Source organism: Octopus sinensis, linkage group LG26, assembly GCF_006345805.1.
Source record: "Octopus sinensis linkage group LG26, ASM634580v1, whole genome shotgun sequence".
NCBI lineage: Eukaryota > Metazoa > Mollusca > Cephalopoda > Octopoda > Octopodidae > Octopus > Octopus sinensis.
The window spans coordinates 22,395,949-22,411,844 of record NC_043022.1 but is presented as its reverse complement, the minus strand read 5'-3'; the positions used below and the strand labels follow the sequence as shown (position 1 = coordinate 22,411,844).

The 15,896-nt window shown below is 40.5% G+C and overlaps 2 protein-coding genes across 5 annotated transcripts in view; one reads left to right on the top strand and one right to left on the bottom strand.

Moving 5' to 3' along the window:
- Positions 1 to 3,543, bottom strand: part of LOC115224840 (solute carrier family 2, facilitated glucose transporter member 1) — a 35,956-nt gene extending 32,413 nt beyond the window's left edge. The window contains exon 1 of one of the 2 annotated variants that reach the window (XM_029795780.2): positions 3,146 to 3,543. In XM_029795780.2, the coding sequence (XP_029651640.1) occupies positions 3,146 to 3,295 (150 nt within the window). In that variant the 5' untranslated portion in view covers positions 3,296 to 3,543. The remainder of the gene's footprint in view (positions 1 to 3,145) is intronic. The other variant, XM_029795781.2, reaches the window with a different exon arrangement.
- A 3,525-nt stretch (positions 3,544 to 7,068) lies between these two features.
- LOC115224703 overlaps positions 7,069 to 15,896 on the top strand; it is a 76,629-nt gene continuing 67,801 nt past the window's right edge. For all 3 annotated transcript variants that reach the window (XM_036513570.1, XM_036513569.1, XM_036513571.1), the window contains exon 1: positions 7,069 to 7,160. The gene's annotated coding sequence lies outside the window, so the exon portion shown is untranslated. The remainder of the gene's footprint in view (positions 7,161 to 15,896) is intronic.

Genomic DNA, 15,896 nt, shown 5'->3' with positions numbered 1-15,896 from the left:
ATCGATACTAGGGTCATTATTATGGGTGACAATTTCATATGACACCGCTAGAAAAAACTGCCGTTCAAACTGAAAAGATCCGTTACTGTTGCTATAACCTTCCTTTCAAATGCCATAAGGAAACAGACTGTGTGCTGATAGCCAGCTGGAAAAGATGTTGTCCTGGAGCGATAGCAAGAGTAAAATCATCCCATATAAGACTGCCACGTTCTGTTGGCATATAAATATTACTATATATATAATTAAAATAAGCAACAAGGATATTCAGAGGTGTAATATATATATATATATATATATATATATATATAATCAAAATAAGCAACAAGGATATCCTTGTTGCTTATTTTGATTATAATCACCTTATTTTAAATTATATTGATTAAACCATACTAAATTCTGCCTTCAACTTAAGTACCATATTCATCTGAATCTAAATTTTACTGAACTTATCTACCATATATATATATATATATATATGGATCTCATCAGGTACATCCATACACAAAGTTGTGTCTCACTAAAGATCCTGAGTTTAGGCTGCCATGAGGTTATATAGCATATAACAACTTTATGCATAGATGTTATATGCCATATAAGAACATGGCAGCCTAAACTTAGGGTCTTTAGCAAGTCACAATTTTACGTATGGATGTACCTGATGAGACCCAGATTGCAAAATGGATACAACACAAGATGTTGAGCACAGTCCCACCCTTAAGGGGCAGAAGAAGGATGGGTCAAAACGACCATGGTACAAAAGAAAGTTGTTTGTTCCTTCTCGAGCCATGCCTGGCTCATAAGGGCCGGTTCTCCAGTTTCTTGGCATATAGGTTCCCCACCTGGACGGGATGCTGGTCCATACCAGGTGAGCTGCAAGATGCAGGAGGAAAGAGTGAGAGAAAGTTGTGGCGAAAAAGTCAGCAAAGTTTCGCCATTACCTTCTGCCGGAGCTGTGTGGAGCTTAGGTGTTTCGCTCATAAACACACACCTCACCCGGTCTGAGATTCGAACCCGCGATCCCTTGACCACGAGTCCACTGTTCTAACTACTAGGCTATGTGCCTCCACAAAATGACCATGGTACAAAATAAAGATTAATACTAAATCCTTCTTCTGGTTATCATTATCAATCAGTTATCATTATCTCAACCAACACTGCGGAGTTCTTAAAGTAGATTCAACAGAAATATATCCCAACTGTGGGTGACATCAGGTAGCCCAAACTGCGCCAGTGCTCTACTCAACACTTCAACACATTAATCAGCATATAACATTCGAGCGAGGTCGTTGCCAGTGCCACCAGACTGGCTCCTGTGCAGGTGGCACATAAAAACACCATTTGAGCGTGGCCGTTGCCAGTACCACCTGACTGGCCCTTGTGCCGGTGGCACGTAAGAGCACCTACTACACTCTCGGAGTGGTTGGCATTAGGAAGGGCATCCAGCTGTAGAAACTCTGCCAGATCAGATTGGAGCCTGATGCAGCCATCTGGTTCGCTAGTCCTCAGTCAAATCGTCCAACCCATGCTAGCATGAAAAGCGGACGTTAAATGATGATGATGATACCCATTAGTCTAAAATATTAAATATATAAAAATAAAACATATATATATGTATATATATATATATATATATATATATATTTATTTGTGGTTTAAATGTACAAAAATAAAACACAGATGGTGAGGGAACAACGAACAAGGTGTATTAGTTCTGGAAAAATAGAAAAGTCTTTGCTGTTTCAAGCCTACGCTATGTGTGTGTGTGTCCCTACCACCGCTTAACCGCTGTCGCTTTGTTTACGTCCCGTGACCTAGCGGTTCGGAAAAGAGAGCGATAGAATAAGTCCCAAGCTTTAAAAAAAAAAAAGGTACTGGAGTCGATTCGTTAAACAAACTCTTCAAGGCACGGCCGCAGTTCAATTACTGAAACAAATAAAAGATATAAGATACACACACACACACACACACACGCTTGAATATGTGAAAGGGATGGAAAAGTGCGCAATATCTGGGGTAGATTTTCCATAATCATTCGAAGCGTATGATTTATGCCGTCACTAATCATAGTTTCTAGCAGTGACGACAAAAATATTTGAAAATGCTTTGCTTTCTCGCTTGACGGATCGAGCACATACCGCGTGAATCATGAATCATACATAAGCTTCAACGAATGGCAACTAGTCTTTACTGAATGAATAAATATTATATGTAAACATACTAACACACACACGCACGCACACACATTAATCGTGATATGTGTGTATATATTCATACATATATATATATACATATACACATATGTACGTGTCAATCTGTGTATGTATGTATGTGTAGAAAAATCAGCTGACTTAACGAAAGTGACAGAAAAACTTACATAACAAAAACTAGGATTCCAATAGACTTAGTGTGAGAGATGAGTAATCCTAGATATATTATGTATGGACAAAAAAAAAAAAATAAACAGGATGGTCACAGCTGGAATGTCTGAATGTATGTCTGCTGGATCTGAGTAAGCTTAAGATGAAAAAGCAACAGGAACTTATATGCCTCAGTGTGCTAATACATGGCATATTAGGCTTCCATGTAGTCGTTTGACCTGTTGAAAATAGCAGCCAAATTTTCCAACAACTCCCTATATCACCCGTTTTAAAAATGTAACGACAATGGACATGTATATAGTCATTCAAAACAAATCAGGGAGGGACTGTCATAATTGGTTCCGTCTTTCATCATATCTGGTAGATCATGGTTGACCTGGAAACAATAAGTTGAGCGTATAGAGTAAGGTTAGGGTCAGGGTAGAAGTACCAATATAAACACATAGCGATGGGTCTATGACGGACTCCTAAAAAGGTTGCCGTAGCTGTTTATACTCTGGTTATAACTGACAAAACAGACATTCCAAGCATGACAGTCACACTTTTTTTTTTGGGGGGGGGGGTTCTTGTATTGTACCTTGGACTTCATTATCAAGAGAGTTTTTTTTTAAGAAGATAGGAAGGGTTGTAATTTGAGGGAGATTTGGCTGCTGTTTCCAACAGGTTAAGCGACCATGGGAGGCAGAAATGAATGAGTTGTTTTTGTTTTGTGTTTGAAACAATGAGACAGGGTTAGAAGCAAAAGGAAAGAAACCCCATAAACTTACTTCTAGGACTCCGAAAGAACGATGTGAGCTGGTCCATACGTCAACCTCGGATGATATACTGTCATTAATACCAACACCAGGGCTCGGTTCATCACTTAAGATGACAGAACTACTTGATCTGGTCCTTGTGTTGCTCTGAGAAGACGACATAGTCGTGTCGTGACTGTCTGTGTGTGTGTCTGTGTGTGTAAAGTGTGTGTGAGGTGCTCAGTCGGTTATTCGCATCCGCTACTTAACTACCCACTTTTCTGATTAACACAAGATATACAAGATAAATAAAACTTTGATTTTCATAAACACATGATAATAACCGGTGTAAGCGGAAGAAAACAATACCAGAGACGGCTGGTATCGACGGCGATAGGGGAAAATAGTTGAATGCTGAAAAATCAGTTCAATATATCGGCTCGCACTAAGCGGATTCTCTGAAAGTTTACGCTCTCTCTCTCTCTCTCTCTCTCTCTCTCTCTCTCTCTCTCTCTCTTCATTTTTTGTTATTCACTCATTCTCATTTAATTGTATATATTTTAATTGTTTGTTTATTCATACGTTTCGTCTCATTCGATACCCTGACCCCAACGTTTGTTTTGTCCCCTCTTTTTCTCAACCTTATGGTGAATAAAGAAATACTCTCTCTGTCTCATTCATGAACGAACACAAATGTATATGAAAACTGATAATAAAGGAAATATATATATACACGCTCGCGAATCGTAGATAGACCTGGGAATTGGGTGTACAGACTGCACCACAACTCAATTTATTTTATGGGGAAGGAGAAAGGCAATGAAAATGCTTGCACCCGCTAAACAAATTTCATTCTCATACTTATGACTCTGTACGTGTGTACATCTATCTATCTTTCATTCTTTCCGAACCCTAGAAGTAAGTTCATGGGGTGTCTTTCCTTTCACTTTTTCTAAATACAACTCATTCACTTCTGCCTTTCATGGTTGCTTAACCTGTTGGAGATAGTAGCTATAAATCCGAAAAGAAGCACACTATAAGTTATAGAGCAGTTTATAATATAAAAATTAGAATAGGTCGGTTTATGGGATTACTTTTGGTTTTACGTTCACAAAGCGCTTGGCTTTACGGCATATCATCTGATCCCAAAACGACGGGATTTCATTCATAATACCATGGAGAATCCTGGAAAATCTAGGCCCCTACATAAATAGTGTCAAGTGCTGTAAACTATACATAGCGGAATGGGCGAGGATTCTAGAGGACTCCCTTGACCAGGGGAACATCCTTAACTCCAGAACAGAGGTCTCCAGACTGTGCTTGCATTTCAGGAAATTCCTGCTGGCCTATTGGAACCCACAGGATAACAAGATCACTGGCAATCAATAGTCAAAAGGAGACAATCCCCTGTTGTTGACTCAGTAGCGAGGTCATTTCCTCTTCCATATTCTAGAGGGCCATTTGCCAGAGAGACCATAAGCCAACAGGTTTTGCAATCTGATAATACTCCATAAAGCCAAGCACTTTATGGATGTGAAACCAAAGGTAATCCCATTAACCGGCCTATTCTAACTTTTATATTATATATATGTGTGTGTGTGCGCGCGCGTGTACATACACACACACACACACACACATATCTCTCTCTATATATAAACGGCAGTTTGTCTGTGTGTGTTTCTGTGTGTCTGTCAGGTTGTACCCTCACCCTGACCACGGCTTTCAACCGATTCTGATGAAACTTGACACACACATAGCCCAATGTCAGAATTCAAAACTAACGCAGGGAAAATTTTGAAAAGTTCCCCCAGTTCTGAAAAAAATCGATAAATTCCACATGGGATCGAGAATCAGAAACACAAACCACAGACTGTCTAGGGGACGCAACTCGACCTTTTTTAACTCTCAAAAAAAATTTACCATCATTTCTTTTCCATTTTTTTGCTATTTTTTGGCTATAACTCTCTAAAAATGCTTTATAGTTATTTCCCTTACAAACCTGAGCAACGACGGGCGATACTGCTAGTATAATATAAAAGTTAGAATAGGCCGGTTAATGGGATTACCTTTGGTTTCACATCCATAAAGCTAAGCGCTTTATGGAGTATCATTAGATTGCAAAACCTGTTGGCTTATGGTCTCTCTAGCAAATGGCCCTCTAGAACAGTGATTTTCAAACTTTTTGCTGGAGCGGAACCCCAAGGAAACATTCCACTGGCTCGAGGAACCCCTGTGCAATAATTTAATTGTCCTATGCACACATATCTGCACAGGAGAATTAAAAATTACTGTCGATTTTAGCAGTTTTGTAACTTCTTGCGGAACCCCTCGACTGTACTGGCGGAACCCTGGTTGAAAACCACTGCTCTAGCAAATGGCCCTCTAGAATATGGAAGACGAAATGACCTCGCTACTGAGTCAACAACAGGGGATTGTCTCCCTTTGACTATTGATTGACAGTGATCTTGTTATCCCGTGGGTTCCAATAGGCCAACTGGAATTTCCTGAAATGCAAGCACAGTCTATATATTTCATATAGATATTTTTTCCTTTGATTTTTTTCTTTACTAGTTTCAGTTTGAGATTGGTGGCAATGCTGGAGCACTGCTGATAGCTTTGCTACACTTGTACTACTTGCAACCTCCTCTGATGTGTGACATTTGGCGTGTGGATATGTGGTATTTGGTGAATGGGGGAGATTGATGTTGCTGTTGCTGTTGAGCGAACAGTCTTTGTCCCTGAGCTCGCAAGATGGGAGAAGTCCGAAACGTGGTCCTTTGCTATTCGTAAGACCCGCAGAAGAGAAAGCAGGTCAACCCCCGACACCGGGAGATCCAGTTTTGTTTTGAAGACACCTATATCCACCCCATGTAGGTTTCTTAAGCTTTGAAGGGATATTGAAGAGCTGTGGATCCTTGAAAACTAAGGTTGTTTTTCTCTAATGATTCGCTCGGTAACTATGATGTCTTTATCGGTTTCTACGATGCCTCTGTCTGTTTCCACTATATATCATTCAGTTTGTACTATGTCTCGGTCGGTCTCTACAATGTCGCAATCGGTTTCTACAATATCTGGGTCGGATCTTTTCCAAGAGAAAAAGATGTTTTATAAACACATTCTACCAGTATACGAAGTTTAAAAGTGTTTAGTTAACTAGAAATTGTGTTGACATGTGCCGTTCAAAAGGAAGAGATCCTCTGGGTCGGTTTGTACTATATCTCGGTCGGTCTCTACGATGTCACAATCGGTTTCTACAATATCTGGGTCGGTTTGTACTATGTCTCGATCGGGTTCTACGATGTCTCAGTTGACTCCTACGCTGTCTCAGTTGACTCCTACGCTGTCTCAGTTGGCCTCAACAATGTCTGTGTCGATAACTACGATGTTTCAGTCGGTTTCTACAATGTCTCGTTCAGTTTGTACGATGTCTCTAAGTTTGTATGATGTATCGGTGGATTTCTACGATGTCAGGGTCGGGTTCTACGAGTTCTCGGTCGGTTTACACGATGTCGCGGTTAGGTTCTATGATGTCTGTTTGTACGATGTCGCAAGTGGTTTTTCCGATGTCTTATTTACTTACAACTAGGGTGTTGTGGAAAATGAAAATTTTGAACATGTTTTTATTCATTTTCCACAACACCCTAACTTTAGCTACACTATTCGCACCACGGAAAACCCAGCAGTGGAAAACGAATAAATAAAACTGTGGTACCACCTTTTCATAGTTCTCTAAGAATGCGCTCATTTTGTTTAATGCTTAATCGAACCCTACAACCAATATCTATCTGTTAGAGAGAGACCTTTCAGCAACGACGCTATTGTTCACTAATTTCCTTATAAAATAAAACAAGCAAGTGAAAGGAGCGGGAATGTAAGAAACAGAGATAGATATGGAGAGAAAGAATGAACTTCTCAGATGATGACGTAACGACGATTTGAATTTCGGTTCAGCGTTATCAAAAGTCGCTAATTTGAACGTACATAAAGAAGCTGAAGGTCTTGTGGAACGGTTAGCGAGTCAATTCATTTGAAAGACATCCTGTTTCAAGTGAGTCTTCACTCTTAATTTTTCACCAGCATCCATCCATCCTCACACCGCTACAGATAAATTATGAATGGTTGGCTGTTCAGATGGATCAGTGATCAGTGTCCCCTGTATTTTGAAAGACGGCCCTGGTGGGAATTAGTTTGTAAATATTCCTAATGCTTTTGGGCAAAGCTAAAGAATACGCACACCCGACGCTTAAGGTTAGGGTTACGCCGAAAACGGGTGGTGAGCGTATTCTTTACCTCCGCCTTGCTTCTATATAGCTTCTTTCGCGATTAGCTCAGAAAAAATATATTTCTACGTGCCTGACTATCTATTGGTTTTTGGATTCGATTTTAGCTAACTCGATATTTATGTTGCTAATCAGCGCCTGATCCAGCAAACCTTATGATTAAATGCTTTTCCAGCACGATGATGCTCCCCACCACATCTCTCTTTCTCTCTCTTTCACACACACAGAGCAAAATGCATTAAGAATTACTTTATCCTATGGACCAATATTTTATCTGTGATGGGACAATTAGCTTCTACGGTCCTAAATTCAAATTGGTCTTTTAATATGTGATGTATAGAGAGAGGTATTTGTCGTCAGTTAGTTCCATGGAGGGTGGAGTTTCGTTAATTATTTTTTCTTGTTTGGGTGATTATCTTTTAATTTCATTTTTCAATGAAGACTGGAGGAGTTTCGGATTAGGAAGCCCACGTAAGTTGGATTTTCTCCGTTTTGACGGGGATTTTCCAATTTTTTTTTTTTTTTGCCACATCCTTCGAAATGATGGCAGGAAGCCTTTTATGAAAAACAAAAAAAAAACAAAAAAACAAGCACATCTTGGAAAATACTTGTAAGAATTAGCACTTCCTTCTCTAAGCCTAGATTCGAAACCGAATTCAAGAATTCTCGGTCGTCCAAACCACGACGATCAACAGGCGCGAAAAAGGTTTTTCTTTGTCCTGTCAAAAATTGATTGATGATCTCCCTTTGACCTACGACCTTAGCATGTCAGGCGAAGTTCACCTGGACAAGCGCTGACCTATTTAGGTACTAACTCTGCTGCAGTATGTCTGTCTTTCTAGCTGCCAGTTTTTATTATTAATACAAGGGTGAAACAGAAAGGCAGGCAGACAATCGCAGCAGAGACGGGAGCAGACAGATGAGATAGATCTATCTACGACCCAAGGTTTTTGGCAGACGACAGAGACAGAGAGAAATGCTCGAAGTGCCGATAGACTATTGTTTCGAATGTGCTTATTTGTGCTTTGTCTTGTAAATCATTTTGTGTGAAAGGCAGTATAACTGGAGCACAACCACAGATTTACAATACAGAATTGTGTTGAACTATGACCTTGGACCCTGCCACAAGAATATTGTTATCCTGGTACTAACCAAGAGCTTGTAATGTATTTTGCCTGGATTGATATCTCACTAATAACTCTGACACACACACACACACACACACACACACACACACACACTGTTCAACTCCTGGATATGAAAATCAATGGGTGTATGTATGTGTGGGTGTGTGCAAACTTGTGAGCATGTATTTCACTTTCCCCACTCCTCACTGACATCAAAGCAGATATTGTCTTTGACAGGACATGAAAACAAAAGTAAATAAATAAAAATTCTTCAAACAATTTAGCTGGAAAAATTGGCAACCTTGAGACCCTAATAAAAAGATCACCAAAATTCCAAATGAATACATCAGCCCTGATCAAGCAGTCACACATTATCAACAAGTAAGACTTCTATATGGTCGCTTAACATGCTAGAAATGGCAGCCAAATTTCCCTTTAACCTTAAACCTTACTGGAAGACCTGGGATGAAGTGGTGAAGGCTGACATCAAGACTCTGGGCTTAAGGGATGAGATGACGAAGGACCAGGACTTCTGGCAGTATGAGGTTCTCAAAAAGTCTCAACCTTCTCAGCAACATAGCAATGCAGAATATTTAGATACTGTTAATACACAGGAGTGTGGTAAGTAGCTTGGTAACCAACCACATGGTTCTGGGTTCAGTCCCACTGCGTGGCATCTTGGGCAAGTGTCTTCTACTATAGCCCCGGGCCGACCAATGCCTTGTGAGTGGATTTGGTAGACGGAAACTGAAAGAAGCCCGTCGTATATATGTATATATATATATATATATGTGTTTGTGTGTCTGTGTTTGTCCCCCTAGCATTGCTTGACAACCAATGCTGGTGTGTTTACGTCCCCGTCACTTAGCGGTTCGGCAAAAGAGACCTATAGAATAAGTACTGGGCTTACAAAGAATAAGTCCCGGAGTCGATTTGTTCGACTAAAGGCGGTGCTCCAGCATGGCCACAGTCAAATTACTGAAACAAGTAAAAAAAAAAATGTTCTCAATGGTTCTTCCAAAAAGACAAATGCTTTGCACAGTTGGTAACCAAGCATGCAGTCGTTCAGCTGCAAAAGAAGTTGCAGTAATTATGCCAGATGTTTGGAAACAGTACAATCGCAAATACTTCTGACACTCAGAGCATCCAAATTACGACCCACTAAGTTATGGGGGCGTAAACACACCAGCATTGGTTGTCAAGCGATGTTGGAGGAACAAACACAGACACACAAACACATACATATATATGTATACATAGATACGACAGGCTTCTTTCAATTTCTGTCTACCAAATCCACTCACAAGGCTTTGGTCGGCCTGAGGCTATAGTAGAAGACACTTGCCCAAGGTGCCACACAGTGGGAATGATCCCGGAACCATGTGGTTGGTAAACAAGCTACTTTCTACACAGCCACTCCTGCGCCTATGTTAGGCTTCTTTCAGTTTCCTTCTCCCAAATCCACTCACAAGGCTTTGGTCAGCCCGAGGCTATAGTAGAAGACACTTGCCTAAGGTGCCACGCAGTGGGAATGATCCCGGAACCATGTGCTTGGTAAGCAAGCTACGTACCACACAGCCATTCCTGCGCCTATAATATGATAAATATTATAGGTGCAGGATAAATAAGATAATAAATATTCCACAAAGAATGTTGCTTACAAGAAGGTTCTTGTTTAGAAAAACTTCTGGCAATGAAATACAAAACCAACAATACAGGTTTCAGCCAAGCAGAACAGCAAACAGCATTTATCTATATATCAGGCTTGGCACCATTTATACAAATTACAAAATATTTTAAAAGTGTGGAGTGAATTTGAAGTTTGGACGCAGTTAGTCTTACTGTTAGCTGCTATAACACAAGCTGAACCATACCATACTCAAACATGTTGGAAACAATAACTCCGAGCACCTTTTCGTACAAACAATAACTCTGAGCACCTTTTCAAACTCCACCCATCTAACACCCGTGGACATATTTACAAAGTAAGAAAACAGCACAGCTCCCATGACTTCAGGAAACATTTTTTCACGCTGAGAGTTGCTGAAGCATGGAACAAACTGCCGGCATCAGTTGTTAGTTGTCAGAGCACTGCATCCTTCAAAGCTTCCATGCTTCCTGAGATTCGCCAACACTACACTTGATTTTCTCCCCTCCATACACACACAAGCATGTATCTGACTCATACTTTGTTCGCTTTCCAGACATTTCTACATTACTGCATGTACTTTATATGCACTTTCTGACAAGTTGTGGTGCACCTGAGCACTGTATACAATAATTTCATTATTATTATTTATAAACCTCTTTATTGCCCATTCTCTCTTTCTTTTCTTTTCCAATTGGGGTAGCCATGTTTCCTTATCTTCCTCTCTGACTCGCGTTCTCCCTCCATTTCTAGCCTTTCTTTCCTCACCGGGTTACCATGTATCTCCTCAACAGCAAGACATTTCTATTCCTCTATTTTACTTTAACCTCTCACCACAAGGGGTCTTGCTCTTGAAATTTACTCGGAGACCCTACTGGTGCTGGTGCTACATAAAAGTGGTTGGTGTTACAAGGGGCATACAGCTGTGGAGGCACATGGCCTAATGGTTAGAGCAACAGACTCGCGGTCGAGGGATCGCGGGTTCGAATCTCAGACTGGGTGATGTGTGTGTTTATGAGCGAAACACCTAAGCTCTGTGTGGCTCCCGCAGAAGGTAATGGCGAAACTTCTGATGAATCTTTTGCCACAACTTTCTCTCACTCTTTCCTCCTGCATCTTGCAGCTCACCTGTGACGGACCGGCGTCCTGTCCAGATGGGGAACCTATACGCCAAGAAACCGGGAAACCGGCCCTTATGAGCCAAGCATGGCACGAGAAGGAACAAACAACAATATTCCTCTATTATACTTTAACCTCTCACCACAAGGGGTCTTGCTCTTGAAATTTACTTGGAGACCCTTCTGGTGCTGGTGCTGGTGCTACATAAAAGTGGTTGGTGTTACAAGGGGCATACAGCTGAAGAAACCCTGTCACTGTGCTGCCGTCGCGTTAAAAGCACACAGTACATTCTGTAAAGTGGCTGATATTAGAAATGGCATCCTTAGAAACCATGTCCAAGCAGATACTGGAACCTGGCATAGTTTTCTGTCTTGCCAGCTCCTGTCAAACTGTCTGACCTATGCCAGCATGGAAAATGGACATTAAATGATGATGATGATTATGACTTCAATTGAGAATGGACAAATTACACAATCCATAATGAAATTATTAGCATGCTGAGCGAATTGCATAGCTGTATTTCGTCTGAGTTCAAATCCCGCTGAGGTTGACTTTGCCTTTCATCCTTTCGAGGTCAATAAATTAAGTACCAATTACACACTGGGGTCAATATAATCGACTTAATCCGTTTGTCTGTCCTTGTTTTGTCCCCTCTATGTTTAGCCCCATGTGGGTAATAAAGAAACATATACTTAACCATCCCCCATAAGAAACAAAAAGATTCAGCAGAATACACAGCAAGAGATTCAAAAACAAATATTCATCCAGGGACAGATATTTTTTTGCTTTAAGCTCATTAACTTTTTCATAATGTCAGTTTTAACAGTTTCTTTCAAAATTAGTATTATTTTATTTACATTCATTAATACTTTCAGATAGTGAATAAATATTTGTCCAGTAACACAAAACAAACAATACAGATCCATCACAACCACTATAAGGATTCCAGATTTTCAGAGCATAATTTGTAGGATTCTCCAATGAAATAAATGTACCTGATGAACTCACTAAAATGTCATGAATAACCTCTTTATTGCCCATTCTCTCTTTCTTTTCTTTTCCAATTGGGGTTGCTATGTCTCCTTATCTTCATCTCTGACTCGCTCTCTCCCTCCATTTCTAGCCTTTCTTTCCTCACTGGGTTACCATGTATCTCCTCAACAGCAAGACATCTCTATTCCTCTATCATGTGTGGAGGCACATGGCCTAGTGGTTAGAGCAGCAGACTCGCGGTCGAGGGATCGAAGGTTCGAATCTCAGACCGGGCGATGTGTGTGTTTATGAGCGAAACACCTAAGCTCCACATGGCTCCGGCAGAATGTAATGGCGAAACTTCTGCTGACTCTTTCGCCACAACTTTCTCTCACTCTTTCCTCCTGCATCTTGCAGCTCACCTGCGATGGACCGGTGTTCCGTCCAGGTGGGGAACCTATACACCAAGGAAACCGGGAAACCGTCCCTTATGAGCCAAGCATGGCTCGAGAAGGAACAAACAACAACATTCCTCTATTATACTTTAACATCTAACCACAAGGGGTCTTGCTCTTGAAATTTACTTGGAGACCCTACTGGTGCTGGTGCTACATAAAAGTGGTTGGTGTTAATAATCAAAGAAAATCCATGCATGACATGTAATAGTTGAAATAAAAACATACATGCAAAACATATTCAGTAATAATTTCTGTATACTTTAATAATGCAAATGGTATTCCTTTCAATAGCAGCCAACCTTCATTAAACCACACTTAAAGAGTGAAACAACCATCTTCACATAATCGACACACCACCCTTCATTGAACCCTGTTCCCACCTGAATGTCATGTGTATACTCATGCATATACACTATAGGGATGTATGATAGACTGATATAAAAACCAATGTAAAATACGCTATCTTAAAGATAGCGTGTTTGCACGTGTGTGTATGTATACGAGTATACGAGTTCTGATCAATAAGTATCTGGACTGTTGCCATAGTAACAAAACTAAGGCACGCAGAGTAAACCACTCATACACTTGTGTGCGGCTCATACACCCCTCTCCATACACTTTCTACAACCTTCCGTAGGCCTCTAGCAACTTCTGACAGGTATCGCCATGACAACTTTGTCATGGTCAATGCGACAATCGCACGCAACCACACCTTCCTTCCAAGCACTGCTGTAAACAGTGGAAGTGAGCTAGAACATTAAAACTTAGTGCACATGCACAGCAGAGTTCGAGGTCAGTCTGTGCCAAGCAGCTTCATTAGTGCAGGCACATGGCCTAGTGGTTAGAGCAGTGGACTCGCAGTCGAAGGATCGCAGGTTCGAATCTCAGACCGGGCGATGTGTGTGTTTATGAGCGAAACACCTAAGCTCTATGCGGCTCCGGCAGAAGGTAATGGTGAACTTCTGCTGACTCTTTTGCCACAACTTTCCCTCACACTTTCTTCCTGCATCTTGCAGCTCACTTGCGATGGACTGGCGTCCCGTCCAGGTGGGGAACCTATACGCCAAGAAACCGGGAAACCGGCCTTTATGAGCCAGGCATGGCTCGAGAAGGAACAAACAACAAGCAGCTTCACTCAGTGTGCTTTACCTTCATTACCGTTTGGATATTTATTGATCAGATCATGTATGTGTGTATGTATGTATAGATCACTAGCCACTATACATTGTTTATTTTCTCTCCTTGTTTCTTTCTGTGTCCCTTTCTGTAGAAGAGCGTAGGCTCGAAACGTAAAAGACTTTTTCACTTCCTGAGCATTATACTAATACATCTCTTTGTTGTCTACACCACCTATCTTCGTCTTCTTTCAGTTTTCATCTAACAAATTCATTCATAAGGCTTTGGTCAGCCTGGGGCTATAGTAAAAGGCACTTGCCCAAGGTGTTACAGCTTGTTGTCCTTCCTATCATTATATCGCTAATACTTAACTGCTTTTTGAGTAAGAGATTGCTTACTTGACATGTAGTCCGCGCTCTTAACCACTACACCATATGTCCCCCAACAATTTTTCATATGAATGTGATAGTATATATTTCTCTTTGGCGTCAAGAGACTCAGCGCTTTCTGCCCAGGATATCAATCGTCTGGAAGCTGTTCAGCGATGTGCAACCAAAAGAATACCCTCCATCAGGCATTTGCCATATCCTGAATGCCTTACTTACCTGGGCATGGACACATTGAAACTCCGACGTCTGGCAGCTGACTTGGCAGACACCCATACAATTATCAACCATCTTACAAACAATAACTCTGAGCACCTTTTCAAACTCCACCCATCTAACACCCGTGGACATATTTACAAAGTAAGAAAACAGCACAGCTCCCATGACTTCAGGAAACATTTTTCACGCTGAGAGTTGCTGAAGCATGGAACAAACTGCCGGCATCAGTTGTTAGTTGTCGGAGCACTGCATACTTCAAAACTTCCATGCTTCCTGAGATTCGCCAACACTACACTTGATTTTCTCCCCTCCATACACACACAGGCATGTATCTGACTCATACATTGTTCGCTTTCCAGACATTTTTACATTACTGCATGTACTTTATATGCACTTTCTGACAAGTTGTGGTGCACCTGAGCACTGTATACAATAATTTCATTATTATTATTATTTTTTAAATAAGACTTTTAACTGAAGGTATTTTACCAGTGAACATTCCTTGTAACCCTTCGATTTCTTCTATTAGACCGGATGAATTAGAAGATTAAAATTGTAAGCAGTAATATAAACTGCTCAGAACTAGGGTTTTCCCTAAAAATAAAACTAACTACCGGTCCCCTTGTCATGAATGTTCGTAGGATGCAGCCTATGAGTTTGCTGCATTTAAAGGTTAGTTTGATAATATGGCTGATGGAAAATGCATCATTTGACATGATTACACCTAAGTCCTGTATGTCATTAGTGCTCTGAATCATTATGTTACCTTGTGTCAAATATTGTGATTTGGGTGAATTTGTTTGTAATGAAGAAGCTGAAATTTTGATGTACTAATTTTCGTATTTTTTCTGGTTTAGCTCCTAGCCATCGATATTCTTGTGTAATTCATTCCCTGATGTATACGACGTATTACAGGTAACTTAGAGAGAAATCCATTTGCAGTAATAGGTTGACTCCTACCGTATAGGAAGTTAAAGAACCATTCTCCGACTTTTCCTGTGATACCAAGATTTCTTAAATTATGACAGATGATTCCATGATCAGTCTTGTCAAACGCCTTAACAATATCAACGTTTCAATAGTCAATGATCTTTCCCCTTAAGAGATTATTAGAGGTAGTGTTATGATGCTGTAAGAATTGTGACAGGCAACTTCGTTCAGTCCGAAACCTATACCAAGTGTCATCTAAGTTGTTTTCCTCCAGGTATGTTATTACTTTTTGTCTTTGGACAAGGCATTGGATAATTTTAGACGTGTAAGACGTGAGGGAAACAGGTCTGTAATTTTTAGCTTCAGCACTGCTACCTCTTTTGTACTTATATAGGTTTTATTATAGCTTCTTTCAATAGTCTCGGGAATATGGTGGTATCTGGCGACTTTTGAAACAGTACCTTTAATGATTTCATGAGGTGGTTTTTGCATGTTTTTTAGCAATATAACTGGAATACTATTTGGTACA